The 25,051-nt window shown below is 34.3% G+C and overlaps 1 protein-coding gene across 1 annotated transcript; it reads left to right on the forward strand.

Moving 5' to 3' along the window:
- Window positions 1–372: 372 nt before the first annotated feature.
- Window positions 373–25,051, forward strand: HELRODRAFT_71212 (hypothetical protein; the record flags this gene model as incomplete). Its single annotated transcript, XM_009032978.1, has 10 exons — window positions 373–485; window positions 4,156–4,218; window positions 5,318–5,378; window positions 9,438–9,524; window positions 10,187–10,264; window positions 22,237–22,352; window positions 22,850–22,885; window positions 23,934–24,081; window positions 24,393–24,482; window positions 24,824–25,051. The coding sequence occupies 10 exons, from the start codon at window positions 373–375 to the stop codon at window positions 25,049–25,051; spliced, it is 1,020 nt and encodes a 339-aa protein (XP_009031226.1).

The raw sequence follows: 25,051 nt of genomic DNA on the forward strand, positions 1-25,051 counted from the left end.
CGTGTATGTACGCTTGCATGTACGACGTATTAATTTGTGTGTAAATGTACGAATGATAGTATGAATGTGTGTGTGTATGAATGTATGTAAGCATGTGTATACAAAGTTCTTGTATGAGTTGGCTGATGTGTGGGATATTTCTTAGTACTTCTTTTTAAGCGTTTGTAGATTTTAAGGTAAGTTTTGGAATAATTGTAGATTTTTAAGAACTTTGTGAATTTTTTTTATTCAGTTGCTATTCAAAACATGCGTGTTGCAATATTTTACACTTTTCAATTTTAGTTTAAAACTTTTCAAATACTGAAAACTCAGATTGATAAATAAAAAAAAAATTCATTAACAAAAAACTAACTCCATCCACCGTCAGACACAATGTACAGAGAGTTCATCGAGCATCCGAAGATGGCAGGCATCAGAAGTCGAACCATCTGGGTGAACATCGATGTGCCGGGTCAAGGTCAGAATGAACCAGATCTACCTGCTGAGTGAGTTCCGTCTGTTTGTGTTGTGTTTGTTAGTTCGTGCTTGTGTAATATTGTTATATGTCTCTCTCTCTCTCTCTCTCTCTCTCTTTCTGTGTGTGTGTGTATGGGTAGTATGCAGTGTTTGTATTTATGTGGAGCATGTTGTGAATCGAAATTATTACACAACGTTAAGTGTTGTGGCACGGCGGTTGTTGCATTATGGTTGTTGCGTATGCATATTAGTGATAAAATCTTCATAATAGGTGATATGATATAATGGGGCTGATTAGAAAGAAAAGGTACAAGGTCATTTTTATTTATGAAGGCGCGTGATGCATCAAAGCTTTGGGGATGGCGTGCCGCCCCTACATTAGATTAAAAATTTAAATTGAATGAGAAGTAAATAAAAAATTGAAAAGTAGTCTTAAAATTGAGAAAAAATATTTGAACGAGTTAAGATACTTATTCATGGTGGTACATGACACAGTACACCTGATGATAACTTGACGATAAGTATAGGCGCTTGTTATCTGCTGCTGATGGTTGACAGTTTGCTACGGTGCCGTGAATGTAATGATGCCTTACAGACATTAAGAAGATGATGAATATAAGGATGAGGACATGTTATGACCATTCAACTGCTCTTTGTTTTAAGAGGTTGACGATATGATGAGATGGTTTTAACTTTGTACATTTAGAACATTCTAACAAACACGTTGCATGTGGTTGAATCTAGTTTGAATAGTGTCATGTGACAATTATTAAATTTTTTAAAATATTTTGAAATATCAGAATACATTATGTATAATAAGTTACTCAGAAATGTACTTGTATGATCAAGAAAGACCTAATACATGTTGTGTACATCTGTCTTAACGTTTTGTATGGGCTTATAATGTTGAGTTTGTATTGCTCAGAAAATGGTTCTTATACGGATTAATAAAAGTTTGGGGGTTTATTCAATTAAGTCTGCAAAACGGCTATAAAATATACTGTTCGAGAAATGGCTTCATAAAAATAATTTTGCTGGGCTGGCTTGAATGGAGCTCCTGAAGGTAGCAACTGCGAAGGTGTTAGGTTGATGAGACGATGATGACAATAATAAAAAATGTTGATGACAATAATGTCATACAATGAAGGCGAGAATGATGATGAAATGGTAAAATGATGATGAGAATGATAGTGATGATGATGGTGATGACAATCCCAGAGCATGAGGTGCCACAAGGTTCACAATTGTAATTTCGAGTAAAATAAGCACAGACATTGCAAAATGATGACAATGGTTTTAGCGAAAATATTTATGATATTTAAGTTAAAACAAAATAATGACGATGATGATGATGATGATGATGATGAGGAGGAGTTAATCAATGATGCATATAACAGCTGAGACTGAAATGAAGCTAGCAGACTGCGGATTGTTTATTTTATCGATTTCTCATATGAAAAATATTGCCGGCAAGTAAATAGATTGAAATGTGTACAGTAGGAACATTGCTTTTTCCATGTAGTGTGGGTTTGGGTTGTAAAGCAAACACATTTCAAGGTAACGAGTGAATATTCTTTAGATAAATTTTACGCCTTCGCTGAATTCTTGCTTGAATAACAAAATAATAATATTAATAAAAAGAAACAACTGAATTGGCTGGTTATTGATATTTTGCTCTGAATTGGCTTGTTGCTAATATTTTGTTCTGGTCTCTCAAAAAATGTGGCGATCATTCATAATGTTTTGCGACTTAAAAAGAGATGAAATGTTCTATGCTGATATGTTCTAATTATCAAATCAAAACGTGCCTTGATTCTTTTTCTTTCTTTTTCTTTCCTTGCTCAGCACGACTGGCTCCAACAACAGCACGTCGCAACAAAAAAACTGAAAAAGTTTCGGTGAAAAAAATTGTAAAAGAAAAGATAAAAAAGACAGAGAGGAGTCATTACGCGCCGGACAAAGAAGGGATCAAGGCGCCACAAAATGTGAATCACGTTCATTCTCAAAACTTTTATGATGTTTCTTTTTGGAATTATTTCCATTATAAAGTAGATTAAATTGCTAATAGAAATTGCATCAGAGGAAACTGCAATGCACGGTCAGTTTTGATCAACGTTGATGGTCGGTTTCGTTCAATATTGACCGTAATAAATATCTTGTTCAACCGCTTCAAACATTTTATTGGGCATTTGTTTTGATCATGACATTTATTTCGACTTTCATTAATTAAATTTGAATGAACAATAATTTACGCTTTTCATGATTCTAAATATTTCGTAACAAAGTTTGAAATATTTGCAGTAAAAATGATACCCAGCACGGTTGTCATAACACAAAAGACCGCTGCCGGTCGAACCAACCACTTGCCAACCTTATTAAATATTTACACAAAACGCTTTTTCATCATCTTTTTCATTTTTTTTTTACTTTTTCCTCTTAAAAATAATCTTGAGATCAATGTTTACTTTGTCCTTGCGTGTGTTTTCTTTTGCATTTTCGTTTATTCAATACGAGCCGCACTGTGTTTGCGTTGAAGGTTCTGTTGTTTCTTTCAACGAACGAACGGACGGAAGATGCCAGGTTTATTGTGTTCTTACAACGTTATATTTTGCACCGCTCTGACCATACTGACGTCGCTTTCAACTTTCGTTTTCTCCCATATTTTAAACAGTTTGTTCTGAAGTCATGAAACTTTAAATTAAAATTGCAAATTGTTTGCTTGCTATCTCATTCAAGCGTAAGAAACGGACAGTTTATGTTGAACGGAAGTTAAAATGACGAACAACTTTTTAAACTGTGGGTGAACTGGCAGAACACGACATTGTAACGAAGATGAATGACTGAAGGAGTACAACCGTCAGACTTGACATCCAAGACTCCACTCGTCACATGTTTTTTTTTATCGGTTTAGAACCTTATGAGAATGTGTGAATATCATGCTTTACAATAATTTTTATTGTCAACTACCAATGAAAAAATTGAATTTCCTGCGATGATTCAAATACGGTTAGGCAAATTTATTTTAAACATCGAATAATTGATCGATTCATTTGTTTTTTTTAATTAAAATTAAATATGTCGTGTTTAATGTATTGTTAGGTGTTTGAAGGTCTGTTTTTATTTATGGGGTCCGTACAGCTAGCCATCCAACTGAACACGCGCAAAAAACGTTAAAAGGCCGATGTACGTTCCAGCTGCACCAGTAAATTTTTCGCGTCTCAATGCGTCTATTGCAGCTTATTTTATGAGTTTGTGGGCTGCTGTCGAAATGCACGCACATATGCACTGGAAGGCCTCTTTCTCTCATTTACTTGAAGATGCAAGTACTTTTTTGACCATGTCTGATTGAAAATAAAGTTGCTAGTTTAGTGTTTTTTTATCGCGGTTGTTTCAAAATTCAAAAATTCTTTCATGTTTCTAGCTAAAAGTCATGTCAAATTTCATCCGTTTTTGTCGAGTCAAGATGTAATCTGCTAAAATTTAATACAATCTCAATCCCATTCATTTATGCCTAATTTTCTCAAGTAAAGTTTCTTGCAATCATTGTATCGTCGATTCCATAGAGACACCTTCACACATTCTAACCTACACATTCTCACACACATTCTCACACACATTCTCACACGCACACACACACACATTCTCACACACATTCTCTCTCACACATACACACATTCTCACACACATTTTTACTTACAGCTATCAGTTCCCATCAATGCAACAGATTGGAGAGGACCTCGTTCACGTCTTGAATCAGCTTAAGTTCGTTACTTTTCGTTACTCAACTTTTACCATGCGTTGAAAATATCAAACATTTGGTGTAGCATTTTTTTAAATTTATATATTTGTGTATTTAAATATTTGTTTGTCTAAATAAATAAATTCATAGCTATTTATTATTTGTTTACTTATTATGATTCAAAATATTTAGGCGAGTGTGTGTTGCCTTTTGTTGGAAAGAAGATGCCGTATTTTTTGTTTTTATGTTGGACGTTTGGGCATGAGTAAACAACGCTTGATGTTTCAACATTAAAAGAGTAATTGTTTTTCAAATAAATTAAAACTGATATGCATTTTGGCATTTGTTTCTAATGAGATCAACTCGTTGAAGTTACATTTTATAAATTTTTTTGTTTCTGGTTGACTAAAATCAATTGATTTTCACAATTCCTGGCTCTTATTAAATAAAGAATTGAAATTCAGAACATTACGTTGTCGTCATCATTCAATGGAATATAACACGTTACTAGGCAAAGTGAGTTTCATAAGACACATGAGAGCGATGTTATACAGGGCTACGCAGAAGCATTCCCATTAAAAGCAAAATAAATCGTTTCTTTTTTCATGCAATAAAAGGCTCTACGCAATTTATTCGGTCATTAGTTTGATTGAGAGAAGAACGAAGCTTCTTGGCACACGGCTAGATTTACGAACCCGGTGTTATTCATCAAGCCGGGTACGACATCGTAATAAGCAGCGCACCTACCCACATTTATCTGAAGGCTGGCTGCCTCCTTGTTCTGACAACCAATTCAATAACTCGCATTTCTGCTTCATACTACAAAATACTGCAAGCGTACAATAGGAACAATAAGTTTAAATAAAACGCGTAACAACTTACATGTAATTTGTTTAATTTTTTATGAAAATTGCAATAAAACTTTGTATTTTATAATATGCTAATTTGACCGGATGAATATTGTTTATAAAATTAATTATAATAATATATTAGCCCTGGTTTCAATTGATGATATTCAATATAAATCATCGCGTGATGTTAACCTTACAAAATTATTTTAAATTTAAGTAAAAATTAAATACTCAAAAAATGATTGATACATGAACTTTTTATTTTCGTTAGGTTCAAAGAGGTCATATGTCTTGGAGAAGGTGCCGGAGCTAACATCATTGCAAGATTTGCTGTCAGTATTTGTCTGTTGGGTTGTTTGTTTGTTTGTCTGCTTGTTTGTTTGCTGGTTAATAATATTATTTTCTTGTTGTGTTTGCGTCAAGTTGTTACATAATTTAATGTTAATTCTAAATAAATTTTATAAAATAATAACTGATTCACCATTAAAAAGATTTTTTGATTTAACAACCGTTTATGAAACCGTTGTGTTTGAGTTTGATTATTAGAAGGCGCCTCAGCTGATAATGTCAATCGGTTTGTGATGACTTGATTAACCCATCGATCAAAAATAAAAGAAATTTTGAAAAGAAAATTGTCTCCTTAGTTCTGAGCACTTGATATCATGTGGATAACATCGTTGCGTCTATACAAATAGCTTTATATAAAAATTTCAATTCAATTTTCTATAATTATGTACCGATTTTGTGACTTTTAAACTTCAAATGATACACATTTTAATAAAATTGGAGATGCTAGAGACGATACCTGTATCAATAATTAATTGCTGATGATATACCTAGTTAACTATCTCCTAAACTTACTTTTTATATCTGATAACAATCAGTGCAATGATGGGAGTTGCCCTGGAGTCGGAATGAAATGACGCATTTTTTTCAACCTATGATATATAAAGTTGCTAAGACCCAACAGCCAAAAGTATTAATTGTTATATATGCCACTGAAATCTTAGACCTCTCAGGAAATAAACACTCATTAGTACACCAATAAACACTTACACGCGTATCTTAATACACAATACTTCGATATATGCACTGTGCTTGTCAAATGCCTGGCTAATATCAAGCGATGATGATTGAATGTTGTTGTGCGTGTAAATGAGTGTCGTGGATTAGGGCCAACTCGATCACAAGCAGCCGACTATCATATGCAATTATCTAGGTAGACCTCCTTATTATGTTATATTAAATCAACTGCGGGTAATTTGATGCAATTTTATTCATTTTTTAAAAGATTATAAATAAGATTATAAATTTCTATGAATCTGTCGATCTGAAATTAACCCAGAGATCAACATAAAAATCTGTTGACGATTTTGTTGAAAGCTTTACATCAGTTATGGCGAAGTGACATTTGAATTTTTTTCTATTCTTTTCCTTCTTTTCAATTTTTAGGATTTTTTGCCAAAAATTCATTCATTCATTCGTTCGTTCGTTCGTTCGTTCGTTCGTTCGTTCATCCATTCATTTATTCATTCATTCGTTCGTTCGTTCGTTCGTTCATCCATTCATTTATTCATTCATTCATTCGTTCGTTCGTTCATTCATTCATCCATTCATTCATTTGTTTATTTTTTTGTTTGGTACTGTTTATTTGAAGTAGCGCCTGATAACGTAAAATGTAACTAACAGTTCTACATTCAAATCAAACTAAATTCTAAAGATTTGGTTTCTTTCGTAGTAAATGGCTTAATGGATCTTATATGTATAATATCAGAACAATCATTTGCTTTCTTTTGTTTACAATTTATAATAACTTAACTTTATTTTGACTTTATTTTTTAGTAATTCTTATTATAAAATATAATAAATGTGTGAATAAAATATAATTTATTATCAATAATTATTGAAATTACATTATGACGCCATTTCTCAGTAGAGATATTTTTTATCTCTCTTTCCATTCACCTGCTATCACGTGATATTTAATGGATGCCAATATTTACTTTCCTAATTTCGCATTTCAGTTTTTTAATTTATCACATGCCTATTCATCCATTCGTTTGCAATACTTGCTTGTATCAATTTGCAGTTAATTCCCATAGAGGGTAGAAAAAATAATGATGTTTTTTTGGTAAGAACCTTTTCCGTTTCAAAATGTCGGTGTTATGTAAGATTTATTTAAATTTTCAAATAGTTTCGATTGTCCAATTTGTCTATTCCAATTGTCTTTTAATTCTCTAATCTTGCGTAAGAGTTACAGAGACTCGAATATGGAGCGCCTCTAACGTCTTTCATACCTTTAAATCTAATAATTGATGTACAAAGCCAATTCCAGGCAACGAACTGAAAATTTTCACACCAGATATCAGTCATCCCGCTGGTTATTAGATCTATTTTGTTAATTTAAAATCAATGAATTAAATGAATGAATGAATGAATTAATTAATGAATGATGAAAAATTATTGCTCTGCGTGTGTTTCTGCCTGTGTTCCTCATCAAATGACGTCTGGATGGGATAACTAGATGGGTTTGGGCGGTATTGATTTTCCATCGAATTAGTACATGTGGGGGACTGCGTGTTTACGTTCTCATGTATGTAGATGAGGTACGTGAGGTTGAGTGATTGCGCTGCTACTGCTGCAGCTAGCGGTGGTGGTGGTTGTGTGGTTGCGATCGCTATCGGTTAAATTGTTTTGTTTATCTCTCTCTCTCTTTCTCTGTTTTTCTATCTCTCTCCATCTCTCTCTCTCTCTCTTGCGTGGTTTCGACATAATTTTTTTCAATGAAATCACACGAAATCGAACATGGCTGAATTACATACCCCTGACAACAAACTCGCACTCTCTCCATATACGCTATACAGTAAATATAACCACCACGGAAGAATCTTTTATGTGGCAGCCGTAACATGGCAATAAAGATTGCTCGTGTCCATTCAATAAACACTAGTTGGACGTGCAAACAAACACCGGACGTGTGTGTGTGTGTGTGGGGGGGGGGTACTGTACGTACAGGGTACACACATCATGTTAGGCAGCGCACATTAAGTGTACAGTACGCATTATATATGCAGTACAACACGTAATGAACCATCGTACAGAAGTACCTACACACATCTTGAACAGTTGGATAAATACTCATTAGATGTACAGTTGATATTGAATGTACGTTTGTACAGTACTAACTGAATGTAAAGTACACATAAGTACACACACGTGTGTCTCTACTAACAACAAACACGTTTAATGTTATAAACTATGCATTTCAACTCTGACTCGAGTCTGTAACATCGTTGATTTACTGGGGAAGATGAAAATTCATCGCTTAAGTTACAGCTTGCTAGCTGTTTAGCACGATATTCATTAATTAAAGTTATAGAACGACAGCCAAACAACACAAACTATTTTTACTACAAAATTAATTCCCTCACATTTGAAACTTCTCAAGTCAACGAACTCCAATTTTCTTAGTGAATTATCTCCTTGCCTGGAGTAATGCAATGCAATGCAACCCAGGGCGACGCTTTTATAATTACCAATCGATAATGATTTGCGATAATTGAAAAATGGCAAAAAGGATGCTGGCAAGCATGCATGAACGTTTCTATGTTCGTCATCTCTATACAACAAAATGACTGGCAGTTACTAACAACTACCAACAATTACGTAAAACCACTCCTAATTATATTGAGATATTCAAAATTTTTCACAACAACTCTAATCTACAGGTGATAATTGCTTGAAAATATCTACAATTAGCTTCAAAACTACGCACATTCATTTTCAATTTAATGTAATAGTTACAAAAAGATAACCACCAAAACAACCAACCCCTATTACTTAAAATTACTGATAACTATTCAGAATTATTATCAAATAGTTAATTCTACCAACACTTACTTTCAAATACTTATCACTACCAGCCAAAAATTACCTGAAATTAATTACCCCTACCCAGAATTACTTTCAAATACTTACTATTACCAGCAACTACTATCATATTAATTAGTAACAAACAATTAAGTTAATGATTAGCAATGAAATAAGTAATTAAATTATAGCAAGTAAGTTATAATTATTATTTTATAATAAAAAGTTATGATCATAATTACTTAACACTCCACTGTGTACTGTACATTCAGCACTATTAGGCTCTGCGCTATTTTACAATCTTTAAATTTTATGTTTTTTTTCCTCATTTTTTAAAATTTATTATTTTTAATTTTATGGCCGATATTTTTTGCTGAATAATCGTTTGTCGGTTATTTAGTTAGTTAAATTAATTATTAAATAATATCTGTCACATAGATTGTAATAAATAATTATTAATATTAACTTAATTAAATTAATAATAATATTAATTAAATTAATTAATTTAATTTTTTACATAGATGGCGCACATAGAGAGGGTCCTTGGTATTGTTCTGATGCATGCCACCGGTACCACATCGGGTCTCTTCGAGTCCATCAAGGATAAGGTCAGTTTTATATGATGCGATGTCTGGCCAATAGGATGATCGGTCATTCATTTCTTTATGGCCAATAGAACGTGGTTACTCATTTTATTACGATGTGATTATTGGCCATTAGGATGATATGCAATAGACATCCATTGTCATTCTCCTGAACAACTAAAAAAAGTTACTCAAAAATTTTTTTATCTTCAACCTTGAACTTGAAACAAAAACCAAAAATAACTTCGACAGTTCATTCTTGCTGAGCGCGTTGAAACGTATCGTTCAAAAGAAAATAATTTTTTTATCTCTAGAAAAAAATTTACCAATCTAACAGTCGTCACTGTCTTCATCGTCGTCAACATCGTTATCATCATCACCACCACCCATATTAGCATCATCGTCGTCGTCATCATAAGCATTGCATAGATAACGTGTCTGGGAATGCTTTCCATTACGCTGCGCAGCTCTGCGTTCCGATGACTTATTGGAAAATATTTTTTGCCCGTTAATTACAAATACTAAAAATTAAACTGCTCCTACGATGTTGAAAATAATTGAAAGTTTTTAAATAATGAACAACTGTTAGTGGGAGTGTGAATGAATCACTCAATTTAATTAACTAAATTTAATTTTCATAGTTAATCACGTGACGTAATGTTTAATATCAATACAATGTGACCTAGTTACTGAGTTGGAAGCTTGACCCAATTAAAGTGAACCAATCGGCTGAGAGTTATCTGGTGCTGCATAGATTTGGAGGGGTCAGTGATCTTTGTCTGTCTGTTTGTTTGCGTGTCTGTCTGTCTATTTGTTTTGTCATTTCATTAGCATCAATGCTTCTATGTTTGTTTATTTGACCATACATAAGTTTGTGTAAATATTTGTTTGTTCTTTTGTTTGTTTGTTTATGTCTGTGTGCGTGAATAGGTGTATGTTTGTTTGAAATAAGTATTTTGAATATTATTTAATTCATAATTAACCGACGGATTAATAATTCATGACAAACATTTATTCATTATTGAATTTTAGCAATAAATTAATTAAAAAAAAACATGTTTTCTTTTATTAAATAAATGACTAAACGAAAAAATTAATCAATAAAATGAAATGATAATGGGATAATTAATTTGGTAGAAAGAAAAATTAAATAGACGAATGAATTATTTATCCACCCTTCCAATGCCCGTCACTGCCCTGGGAATCCACAACGACAAAATTATTGACGGCCACGCACACGTACGTTCCACGTTAATCCTCTTCTCCTTCCGGTCCCTTTTCCTCCTCTTCCTGCTACTGCTCCTCATCTTCATCATCATCTCCACCATCATCATCATTTTCATTTTCCTCCTCTCCAACTGCGGCTAACTTCATCGTAATCTGGACAGACCAAAGTGAGATTACACGAGACATCCTTCTTTATTTATTTTATTTGCTTTATTTATTGCATGTGACATTTCGTTCTTTCTTTCGCTGGCTCTCCAAACATTCATCTGCTTTGCATTTGCGTCGATTTATCATCTTATTTATCTGGATTTCGTTTTTTTTGTTCGTTCGTTCGTCTCTTCTTTCGTTCGTCCATCCGTTCGTCCGTCCGTTAGTCCGTCCAACCATCCATCCATCCATCCATCCATCCATCCATCCATCCATCCATCCATCCATCCATCCATCCATCCATCCATCCATCCATCCATCCATCCATCCATCCATCCATCCATCCATCCATCCATCCATCCATCCATCCATCCATCCATCCATCCATCCATTCATTCAATAAATCGTTTGTTTTGTTTTTAGATTTTTCTATTAAGTTACCATCTTTCTTAATTGATTAATATGAATATTAATTTTACATCATCATTGCCTCATTGCTCTCTACAGTTTCTCCATCTTAGACATTCTAGGCAGCCTCATCTCATGTTAATTTTGATTTTGCTGTTGTAATCATTTTTCTCAACCTCGTCACCATCATTCTACCACCATCATCATCATCGTCAGCATTGTCAGAAACTGTAATTTCTATCATTAACGTCAATATCATCATCATCAGCTACATCATCATCATCATCATCATCAACGTAGTCACTATCATAATTGTACTGTCATCATAATCACCGTCGTCATCCTCATCACATCTAGGACGACTTCAATTGAAATATTGTATCCTAGCGTGCAGAGAGAGAAAGAGAGAAAAAGAAGAAAAATAATGAGAGAGTGAAAAGGAAAAAGAGAGAGTTAGAGCTTGGCAGTGTAATGTTGGCAATGGAAAGCTAACTCAATAGGAGTATGCTGACATGTATGTGGAGAGATGATGATGATGGTAGTGCTGCTGCTGATGATGATAGTGATGATGTGCCTGATATGATGATGATGACGATGATGGTGATGATACTTTGAACAACTTTTGCTAAGGGTTCGCACATGTCAGCGAGTGTTCGCCGTCGTACGTTTTATCGCGTTATAAGTTTTGTCGTGGCATTGGATATGTTGTTGGGTGTGTAACTTTGAATGGGTGCTTGTTATTTTGTGATGTAAATACCGTTGTACGAGTTGTATGTAGTTGTTGTATCTTTCTATGCATGCAATATACATGCATATATCATATATACATACGCTTTACATACGTGCATGTATCATTAATAGATGTATTATATGTACGTGTATCATACATACATATATCATGCATACTTGCCTCATGGATACATGTATCATACACACATATATCATACCTACGTGGGTCAAACATACGTGTATCATATATACGTGTTTCATACAAACATGTTTCATACACACATATATCATACATGCTTGTGTCATGTTTAATGCCATCGTACACACACACATAGTTGGCTCAATATTGACTTTGTTCGTCCGCTCGAGTGGATGTTGGCTCTTTTTTCTACATTTGTTTTGTCGTGTTTGTCGTTGTTTGTTGCTGTAGTTGTTGTTTGTGTTTGCTATTATTGTTGTTGTTGGGGTTGTTACTGTTGTTCGTTGTTGTTAATTGATGCTGTTGTTGCTGTACGTTTTTGATGTTTGCTTTCGTCGTCGTTGTTGATGTTGTGTTCTGTATGTTGCTGTTGTTTTTTGTTGTCGTTGTTGTTTGTTGTTTGTGGTTGTTATTGTTTGTGGTTGTTGTCGTTGTTGTTGTGCTTGTTGTCGTTATGTTGTGTTTTTAGCTTTTCATTCATGTCATCTACATACATTACGTGGACCACTAACAATCATGAAAAACATTAAAATATTTCCTAATGTTCAACCATTAAATTCGTCAAATATCTGATTATTTAATTTATTCAGTGAATAATTATTTATTTATTTTTATTGTTATTGTTATTATTGTTATTTATGACTGTTTGTATTTATGGCAAATTAGCTAGCGCGTAATAATGATTGCTCTTGAAATAGCGATGCGTGCAAATGACTTTCCTACTAATGTTATTCCACCGACTGCTGTTATCCAATTTATTATAATAATTATTATTATTATTATTATTATTATTATTAACTGGCTGATCATCATAATAATAATAATTATTATTATTATCATAATAATTATTATTGTTATTATTGTTGTTGTTATTATTATTATTGTTGTTATCATCGTTATCATCATCGTTATCATTAACCGCCATTCCTTATGCATATGATTGGCCAAAATTTTTACATTTCTGCAATTAATCATTGGTTTCCTGTTGTTATCGTAATCATCATCATCAATCATCATCATCATCCTTATCGTTCCCATTCTTCCTCATCATCATCATATCTGATTATCATTTTTTTTATAATGTAGGTATGTGTAATACATACATACGCATTGTGTATGTTGTGTGTTGTACATATTTGTAAAGAAGTTAAAAAAAAGAGAAATTAAATATTTATATATATGTATATATATATATATAGAGAGAGAGAGAGAGAGAAAGAGAGAGAGAGCGAGAGGGAAGGAAAGAGAGCAAGAGAGAGAAAGAGAGAGAAAAAAAAGAAAGATCAAATAGATTTACAGAGGTTGATATAATAAAGTTATAAAAATAGAGATCGATCGAGGAATAGGAAGAGGAATGATGATAAACTAGAGAGATGATAATGAAGAGGTGAGTGAATGTGGAAGCAAGGAAAGTATGTTGGTTCGCAAGATGACTAATGATGCCCGGTTGACTGATGGACGGAGGATGGACGAACGAATGAGTGAATGCATGGATGCGTGGAAGGATGAATGAATGAATGATTGAAGGAACAGATAGATAGATGGATAGATAGATAGATACAGACGATGAATGATTGGTCGAACGTTGTGACGCTGACATGCATGAATGGAGAAAATAACTCCAACAAAGAATTTACTCTGTTAGATTTTTCATTGATATAATTAACTATTTAAACTTAAAAATTTGCTCAACTCCCTGGCAATGATGACGACAACGATGATGATGAAAATGATGATGATCATATGACGATGATGAATCATGATAAATAATGATGATCATAGATGATTAATTATAAAACGAAGAAGAAGGAGATGATGATGTTTATGATCATTAAAACGATCACGATGATGAAGACAACGATGGCAATGATGACGAGGATGATGAAACATGAATGATAGTTCCTTCCAGCCTGTCCAGCCATCCATCCTTCTTCCATACATAGCAATCTCAAATGCACACATATACTCCTCTGTCACATTCACACAGACACACACACACAGACACATACAGACACACACACACACAGACGCAGCACAAATTTGCATTGATACACACCTTCGCCCCATTTGTCCATTGTACAACCCGCCATCAGATTTATTTCTTTCGCCACTTTTCCATTTTTATTTTTCAAACGCAAATGCGACAACTACTATTAAATATTCAAATTACTTCTAGGTTATAATTTATACCGTCTTGGTTTTATTTTTCTGCGTTCAGACAAGTCTGGCTAAAAGTTTTTACTAGCTAGCCGGTTTGGTAAAATTTTTTTTACTCTAGCTTGATAAAATACAAAATTTTTAAACATTAAGCAGTAGGCTAAGCAGCAGTTATACCAAGACAAACATGCCTTCATTAATTTGTTTGTAATATTATTCATTAATAAATTTCAATGATATAGTATAGCCGAAAAAAGAACCAACATTTTTTTATGGGACCATTTAAGATGTTTTGCACATGGGGTAACATTCAAAGCATGATAAATATCGAAGATCTGTTGAAGATTAATATACGCTTTGTTGATGAAATAAATTTATTCAACGTTTTAATCATATTTTGTTGGAAACCATTTCAAATTTAAGAGCGGTCGTCAGTTGGTCATCTCTAGGCTAGCGAAAATTGGATGTATAAATTTAAAATAAATTATATTAACTGATGTTTCATCGATTGAGGGCTGCAATGTGAAATGTTGCAAGTTTGTGAATTTTTGTTGAATTCTTAAATTATTCATAAGCTGGGATGAATTTATTTTTCCGATATGAAATGATTGATTGGATGAAGGAACAATTGATTGACTGAAGAAACGAATGATCGGATGAAAAAATGATCGATTAAATGAACGACTGAATAGTTGATTGAATGAAAGAAGGAATGATAGAATGATTGATTGACTGAAGATTTTAGTTAATGACCTTGAAAAATGTTCATCGATCAAAATGATGTTGCGGAGCAATTAATCTTTAAATATTTAAGACTAGCCACTGGTTGGCCACATTAATTAATTAACGTTTTTGTCGCTTCGTCAATGCAACAATTTGGCTTCATGGTCCTTCATTCAATCTAAACAATAATTTTGAAAAAATCAAACAATTTTGATAAATTAAATTGTCCGTTTAATGTTATTTAGCACCAGCAAAATGTTGATGGCTGGTATAAATTTATCATCACTCGGATTTTGTTCACATTCACATAATTCACGTTTGTTACTTTAAATGTTCATTTTAAAGTTTTTTTTAGTAGATTTTAATTGTTGTTGTTAATCTTCTTGTTGGTGTTAATGATAATAATGATGATGACGTTGATGTTGTTGTTGATGATGATGTTGTTGATGATGTTGTTGATGATGTTGTTGATGATGTTGTTGTTGATGATGTTGTTGTTGATGATGTTTTTGTTGTTGTTAGAGGCTTGAGAGTTTGATTAAATTTATATGAACTGCTCAACAAACATGTGTACACATCATAGAAACACATTTATCATTCGTTGTGTGCTGGGTCGTGCATTTCAAAGAGTTTCATGCCTCACTAATCAGCAGTTCAATATTGCAGTCTCAAATATTTTCCTTCTTTATTCTTGGCTTGCTATGTGCGTGAAGTTGGTTAGTTGGTTGATCCCATTTTATTATTCATAGGATGTCTGTGTCGAGTTGAGTTTATTGATGTTTGTTGCCGTTGCTGGTCGGTTGCTGGTCGGTTGCTGGTCGGTTGCTGGTCGGTTGCTGGTCGGTTGCTGGTTAGTTGCTGGTTGGTTGCTGGTTGGTTGCTGGTCGGTTGCTGGTCGATTGCTGGTTGGTTGCGCGATGGTTTCGAGGCAGTTGCTGCTTTTGTTGCATTGATTTGTTGTTTGTACGTTTGTTTGTTTGATTGTTCGTTCGTTCGTTTGTTTAGTTATTTGAATAGACGATCGCTTGATTATATTTATTTCGCTCGATTGATTGGCGGATTGATACGTGAAACTTTTTCTCCGGAGATTGATTACATGCAGCGGCGATATTTATTTGCACTTGTACGCTCTTCAACTTTTTTTTCATATCGATCTGGAATCTTTCTGCATTATAAATCATTTCCATTCATATATTTCTCTTCGCGATAACCTAGAAACTGCTGGTCGATGATGAACTAATATTTGAAAATGACTCTTGGAAAGATAGAAAGAGAGAGAGAATGAGAGAGGAGAGAGAGAAGAGAGAGAGAAGAGAGAGAGAGAGTGAGAGTGAAAACGGCAAAAGATAAAAAAATAAAAAATAAGAAGGAGAGTGGCTGAAAAGAGAGTACACAGCTCCGCTGCAATTGTGTTTGCATTCCTGTGCAACTTATCGATCTCTCCTTTTGTTGGCGTGGGTTGCCTTGTCTTTCGGTCCATGTCATGAATGTTTTGTATGTATCATTAACTTCTATGTGTGTATGTATATGCGTGTATGTATGTATGTGTGTGCGTGTGTACGTTTAAAAGTGTATGTGTGTGTTTTTATGTATGTATGTGTGCATATATAATATGTATGTATGTATATGTGTATATATGTATGTATGTATGTATGTATGTATGTATGTATGTATGTATGTATGTATGTATGTATGTATGTATGTATGTATGTATGTATGTATGTATGTATGTTAAAACCAAATCATTGACGAATGACACCAAAAGCCAAGCGTCTGACTAAATTTGATTTTATTTGCTACATGTATGTATGTATGTATGTTTGTACGTTTGTATGTATGTATGTATGCATTTTATTTCTTGCTTGTTTCAATGCGCCTGAGATCATGCACGAAAATAGGTTAGATGAATGTCATGCAATTAAACACGTTTTTGAGTTTCATCCTTTGAAATGTTTGTCCATGTTGTATTTTCATGTACACACACGCACACACACATACGTACACCCACACGCACACACCCAATTACGTTCAAGCAAATGTTCCGGGTGTTTATATATAATTTTCCAATTTATCTGGATTACATTGCATATGTCAGACATGCATGCATTTTGACGTACCAGCGTTTACGAACCTACATTGCAGTGTCGATAAATATGCGCAGATATCTGGGTCGGACTGTCCATTTTTGTGTGTTCTCTCCGCGGAGATGACGTCATGTTTTGTTGTGGACGTTGCGGTTAATACATCGTCGTCTGTGGCTTGCTTCTATTCTACTGCGCTGTTTTTACTTCGTCGTTTGTCGAGTATAAATAGAAATGATGTAAATGCACGTATGCGAACGTGTGTGTGTGTGTGTGTGTGTGTGTTATCGTTTCATTGTTGTCATCATCGTCACTCACCGCGACAGTTGCCGACCGAGACCAGCAATATCGCTCTTACAGTCATCGTCACTTTCATCATTACCATCATCATCACTATTAGCATCAACGTAATCATCATTGCCATCGTCATCAGCACAACATCATCATCATCATTATCATCTTGATCATTGTAAGTATTATATCGACGTTATTATCATCAGTTTCAACGTCATCGTCATCATCATCATCATCGTCTTCCTCAGTTTTAACGTCATCATCATCATCATCATTGTCAACATTACTATTTTTTATCATCATCACGCCATCATCATCATCGTCGTCCTATTGGTTCTTCTGTCTGCATGCTGGCTGCTTTTGTTTGCACTTTTAGTCATTGCATTCCCAAAAGTTTGTTTAGTTTTGTTTGATCCTGCTTTTTTAATGGAAGTATTCAATTACGAATTGCTGTTTAACGTTCGTTTAACTTTTATTTAACGTCCATTCATTTTTCGTTTGATATCCGTTTAATGTTTATTTTTGTTTTGTTTGTTTTTGTGGTCGTCATCGTCATTATCATCGTTATTATCACTTACCGAGATGTTTAATCAGTATCATTTGTTGTTATGATCAATTATTACTTTTGTTCTCGTCACAATCGTCACAGCATTCATTCCTAATGACGCTTGGATACATTACGTCCTCTTCTAATTAGCCTTATCATAAAGCTGCACAAGTACATACAAGGGTCTTTATGTAGATTTGTTTCTATTGTTATTTTGATCACTTGAAGAAAGTATCAAGGTGATGACCTAACTATGCAAGTATGGGTAAATATTATAAGTCCTATTTGTCGTGCCGATTCAGTTGTAATTTATTGATCAGTTTTGGGCTACAAAGCAAATCTAATCATCCTGTGTGTGTATGCGTGTGAGTGTGTGTGCGTGTGTGTGTGTGTGTGTGCGTGTGCGTGCGTGTGAGTGTGTGTGTTAGTTTGTTTTGTGTGTATGTTTATAAGTTTGTCTCGTTTTTCCATGTTATTTCATACATAAGTTAATAAATACTTAACGGTTGATCACTCAAAAAAAGATAAATTTTTTCTACAATCCCAATTTTTTGCGAAAATATTTGAAACGTCTGCATTATTGATTTTTTACGCGCTCTACGTGAGATGAAGTCTGCCACTTGTTCCATTTCTTCGTATAAGTCCTGAGACATTTTTCTAAAAGTTCATTTTTTAAAAAAATACCTAAATAAAGTGTTTAAATAAAAATTCAAATGACACTTATATGGAATAACATTGGCGTCAAATAACAGTTTTTAAATGTAAACCATACCATAACATTTCTCTTATACCATTGTTTAGTAAGAAACATTGAACATAGCTGGTGTTTGTAAGTGTTGATGTTATATTATTTTCTTCAATTCATCATTTCAGCTACATGTTCATTCTTCATACATCGTTTGTCAATCGGTGAATACTGTATAAAAAAATGTATGTTCTCTGTTGTTGTTGTTGATGACGATGTTGGTGAGGTTGGTTAATGTTGTTGTTGTTGTTGTTGTTGTTGTTGTTAAAGATATTGTTATAGCTGTTGTTGATGTGGTTGTTGTAGTTGTTAATGTTGGTGTGGTTGATATTGTTGTTGGTAGTGTTGTTGTTGCAGTTTTTCTCGAATGCCTGGTTTGAAATAAACTTTTTGATAACATTATAGCTGCAAACGAAAAATAGTGGGATTGTTACAATTACTGCCTTTTACTGCTCATTACTACAACTACCATTAACACTACTGCTGGCTTAACTATCGCACTAGATATTACGACTGTCATTGTCCAAACTAGTGGAATTAAATAATGGAACTTGTATGAATTACTACTACTAAAATGAAGCCACAGATAAACTAGTAATTACTAATTTTTGATTGCAAGAAAACCTTTACAACAACTTTTAGTACTACTACTACTACTACTACTACTACAGGCCGAGCAGTTACACCACACTACTACATTTTCCACATGAAGTAACAATTTCGTTAGTGACAAGTGGTTGCCTCGAGCTGGGAAGTGGATGCAGCTGTAAGCGTACAACTGCGCTTCACGTGCACTTCACGTACAATGTTCTTACACAGCCTGTTAACTACATCCACCCACACATCGCATGTGCGTTTACACACGTGTGCACACATCTCACACGCACTCGTCCATGTTTATTTCACGCACACCCTTCCTATACGACACCTTCATTGCACGTACACACGTCTATAAACATCACATTTGCAGGCTCAAGAAGTAGAGTCATCAATTGTGGAATGAAGTTTCTGTGTTGGCTACAACGTCCACCTGGCAGGGCTGGTCGTTAACATTTAATGTCTTGAACACATGCTAACACACACACACACAAGCAAGACTGATATTGAAGTTGAGATGGTGTTAATGGCGTTATTTTAATAACCTGGAAAACATTGTTCTACTTTAATTTATATTTGATAGTTTACATTTTTTTTGTTTAATTTAGTTTTATTTACTTGCGATGATTTGTTAATGTGTGTGGGTGTGTTTGTTTTTGTGTGTTAGCTACTAAAACAGCGCAAACTTTTCAAACATTTGGTTTTCTAAAATGTTTTTTCGTGAAAAGTTCTCTTTTAGAGTTTGTTGATTATTTTATCACTATTGCAGATTTTAGCGATATGTATCATTTCCCTCATCAGCCAGTATCATCATCATTCAATATCATCCTTTGATATCATCATCATACATATCATCATTCAATATCATTATAATTATCAACATATTTTTAATCACTACTTTATTCATCATCACACCTAACACCAATCTTAAAAAAGAATACTAATTTTTTTTAAGAGGGGACAAATCCCTAATAAATGTATGGATGGTGTAAAGAATGGTGATTAGCATCTATCAAAATTTCATTCAATCTTCATTACTCAACACACACACACATACGCACACAAACGCACGCACACACACACACACAAACACACACACAAACACACACACAAACACACACACAAACACACACACACGCACACACACGCACACAAAAAAACAAAAGACACCTGCACTGCATATTTTTCCAGACTGGCATAAAGCAACAAATAACGTCTAACAAGACAACAAATAAATCATTTTGTTGCATGTTGTTGTTTTTTAATTTAATTGCAAAATGCATCAGTTAGAATAATCTCTCTCTCTCTCTCTCTTTCTTTTCTTTCTCTCTTTCTCTCTCTTTCTATATATATATATATATATATATATTATAATAATTTTTATATAGCTATAAAAATGTAACGTAAATCAATTTATGAATATTTCAAGGTTGTCACATACAACTCAATCATTTATTAAAATCTCCATTTCGTTAACTCGGACAGACATGTTATAGAAAGAATTACTGAAGGAATGAATGAGTAGATGAGTGAATGAATAAATGAATGAGTGAATGATTGAATGAATGAACGAACGAACGAATGAATGAATGAATGAGTGATAGTGAGTGAGTGAGTGAGTGAGTGAGTGAGTGAGTGAGTGAGTGAGTGAGTGAGTGAGTGAGTGAGTGAGTGAGTGAGTGAGTGTGAGTGAGTGAGTGAGTGAGTGAGTGAGTGAGTGAGTGAGTGAGTGAGTGAGTGAGTGAGTGAATGAGTGGGTGAATTAATAAATTAATGAACGATTGAAAGTATAAATGAATCGTCTATACGTATACTTACATGCGTGTCCATATAATCATTCATCTTATTTGAGAACTTTTCATTCAAAATTATTTTCTCGTAACCATTTCCAATCTTCATCATCATCGTTAACTGACACCATCGCTTTTTTTTCAAACACTCAACTAACAATACGTTACCATCGCGTTAATACTCATTTCGTCTTCAAACATCATGTCAATGCTATCATCATCCTCCTCATTATCTTAATCAGTTTCAACCATCTGCATACAAAAAAACAAATAAACAATCTCTACATACAACAAACAAACAATCCCTACATATAATAAACAAACAAACAAGCAATCCCTACATACAATAAACAAACAAACAAACAAACAATTAAACAAACCAACAAACAACAACAACCCATACAATGTCAGTGCACATTTTTTTTTATATTTTCCTTATAAGCTGGCTGGTGCGTTACTAGTTAGTTCATAGCATCATAAATACGAAGTTGATGATATGTTGACGTCTTCACTCAAACACAGTTGTTATGTTTTCTTTACTCTATGAACTTTTGTTCGCTTGTTTCTATGGCTGTTCGTTCGTTCGTTTGTTCGTTCGTTCGTTTGTTCGTTTGTTCGTTTGTTCGTTTGTTTGTTTGTTTGTTTGTTTGCTTGCTTGCTTCTTCATCTACATAAAGACGGTTTTTAAATTGTTTCATTTGTTTTTTTTCTAAATGGTTATAACTTTCAGGAATACGTTTTCAGTGGCATTAGTCGATAATCTCTGGCTATCTTTAATCCTCTCTCTTTTTCTCTCCTTATCTCTCTTTCTCTACCTATCTCTTTTCTTTCCTATAAACTCCAACTTTTGTTTATTTTTCACTTCATTATCTTCATTTTTTGATTTAATATCAACGTCATTTACATAGAATTATCATTAGAAATATCAAAATTTATTAGTGTTACTACCTTATCATCATCATCATCGTGTTTATTATCACATTGTTATCATCATCAACATCATCATCAACATCAACATCATCATCACCATCAACATCATCATCATCAACATCACCACCAACATCACCATCAACATCATCACCGTATTTACAGTTCTCGAAGGCTTCTGACAAAGATGAGTTAAAGACTATCATTGAGGGCTACCAGGAGATGTTGAGAACGAGGACCAACGCCAAAAACCTGAAGATGTTCGTGGAAATGTTCTTCAAGTGAGTGTGTGTCGTGTTTCGTCGTGTCCTGCCCTCTGTCATGCTGTGTCATGTTGTTTCCTGTTGCGTTTTGTCAAGTTTTTTTGAGTAGTGTTCTGTTCTGCTGTCTTCTATTATGTTCTAGCAAGTTTTGCTCTGGTCTGTTAGGCTTTGGTGTGTCTTTTTTTGGGTTGTTGTTTTGTTGTGTCTGATTCTGCTCTGTTCGATTGTGCTGTTTAATATCGGTTTCTGATACGTTCTATGGCGTAGTATCAAATTTTGTGGTTTGCTATCTTGTATCTTGTTGTGTCTAGCACTGTTTTGACCTGTATGTAAGTGAATCAAATGGTTGAATATTTAAATATTAACGGATGGCTTACTGTTGGATTAAATGATTTATGACTTTGATTGAATCGGTTGAATCATTGAATCGAAAAGTTAATTTTTAGTAAATACAGAACACGTGCAGACGTTTTTACGCACGTACACACAAACATATCCATAATTATTGTCAACAGCCGATCGAGCCTGACTGAGAGTATCAAGAAGATCACGTTAGTATTTATAAATGTCATTATTTATCCATCTTTGTGTTTTTTTATTGTTGATCTTTCTCTTAAGGTTGTTGTTTTGTTCTTTGTTTTTGCAACTGCGCAAGTACGAAGTTGTTTTTGTGGTTTTCTGTTGTTGCTTCGTATTTTGTTCGTATCACGTGATGCGCACAACGAACAAACAAACAGACAAACGAACGAACAAACAAACAAACTGACAAACGTACGAACAAACATACGAACGAACAAACAAACAAATATCAAATGGCATGCAAACATGTCGTATTCCATAATAGCTACGTCGTTTAATAGGGAACCGTGGTAGGATCAACCTCCAATTTCATTCCTCCTCTGCAAGATCATCCACCTCATTTTAATATTCAACAATTCTGAAATAACAAAATTCATCGCTGCCTGTTCATACTCTGTGGATGAATTCATCTTTTGAGATTTCATCACCAAGCAAAACGTCCGCACATTTATTACCTAGGAAGTAATCAACAAAACAGGGAAAACGTTTCAGCAGTTTAAATTAAGTACAAATCTATCGAACGTATTTAAACCAATTTTAAACTCATCTATTTGCTGGGCAACAATACTCTCGACTTGTTCATTTGCCAAATGGTAAATAGTGCTGTCAAAATTATTTTATCCAAGATCAGAGTAATTAAAAACGTTCCAGTTGCTTCGTCAAGATCGTCAAGTATCGTCGGTTATTTTAATTAAGTAAAGTTTCAAAAGCCGTTTAAAACATCAATTTTTCAACAAGACAAAACACTGATGATAACCGAAGACCAGCACTAAAAAACTAACTCCACGATACATTCGATTAATCCGGTTGATCTAGTAAGTAATCCGGAGAAATAATGTGATCTGTAGAGACATTTCCCGTTTTTTGGATCCCGAATTTTTAACTTAAATTCATTTATTCGCCGGATAATGAGCACATTTCTCAAATTTATTCACAGGCCAGATGATATGTAATAAGTATTATTTGTACTATATCTAAGTTGAAGTTATAAATTATAATAATTATAAATTTGACCGCCAGATGTCCAATCCTGCTGGTGACGGGACAGCAGAGCATCTTCAACGGCACGACACGCAGCCTCCACCAGGCCATCATGAAGGAGTGCAAGGACAAGACCAAGGTCGAGTTCATCGAGGTCGCTGGTGTCGCCAATGTCCTCGAAGAGAAGGTGGTTATGGTGGTGACGATGATGATGATTGTGAAGATGATGATGATTGTGGGGATGATGAGGATTTTGAAGATGATGAGGATTGAGGAGAGGACGATGGCTGTGAAGGTGATGATGATGCTTGTTGAGATGGTGATGATGATTGTGAAGAAGATGATTGTGGAAATAATGTTGATTAGGGATTTGATTCTTTTACTCTTTTTTCTATCTCTTTCTCACTTTTCTATCACAGACAATCACAAGTAACATTTTTATTAATCATATTTCATCTGACATCGTCCGTCGTGTTAACATTTGATACTACCATACAGCCAGATAAGCTGATCGAATGTTTCCAATATTTCCTGCAAGGACTTGGCGTCGGTGAGTTGTTGGATGGATGGATTGATGTTTGTTTGTCTGTCTGTCTGTCTGCCGGTTTGTTTGTCTGTTTGTTTGTTTGCTTGATGGGTATGTTGGTGGTAATAGATGTCAGTCAGTGCTTGCGATGTGTTTGTTCTCGATGTTTTCTGAAAACTGAAATTGTTTTTGTTATTGTTATTGATGCCACGCAAAATGTCTCTACCGCAACAAATATATTCAAAATGTTTTGGGGATAACTTGGAATTCTTTGTAAAAAGCAAATTTTTAATTTTTCAGTTTTTAGTATTACAATTTTAGTTTCATGTTTAAAAATTTCCAAGTTGAAACATTCCACTGACTCGTTGCAGTTTCATCAGTTCCGATGCAAAACGTGGCGAAGCCTCCACGCGGTCGTTCGATGAGCATGCAGGAGTACGACCTGCCACTGAGGCAGCGTCTCTTCAGTGCCCAGCTCTCCAGCACACCCCCCATCTTCGATGCACCTAGCTGTGACTCCGCGGAGAACAGCACCGACCCTAACTCACCTGCAAACAGTCCCGTTGGATCGCCTGCCTCCGGCGGCGGTGTGGGCCAGCCACAGCAGCAGCTACTTTCCACGAGTAACTAA

The sequence above is a fragment of the Helobdella robusta genome (genome assembly GCF_000326865.2).
Source record: "Helobdella robusta unplaced genomic scaffold HELROscaffold_9, whole genome shotgun sequence".
NCBI classification, from domain to species: Eukaryota; Metazoa; Annelida; class Clitellata; order Rhynchobdellida; family Glossiphoniidae; genus Helobdella; species Helobdella robusta.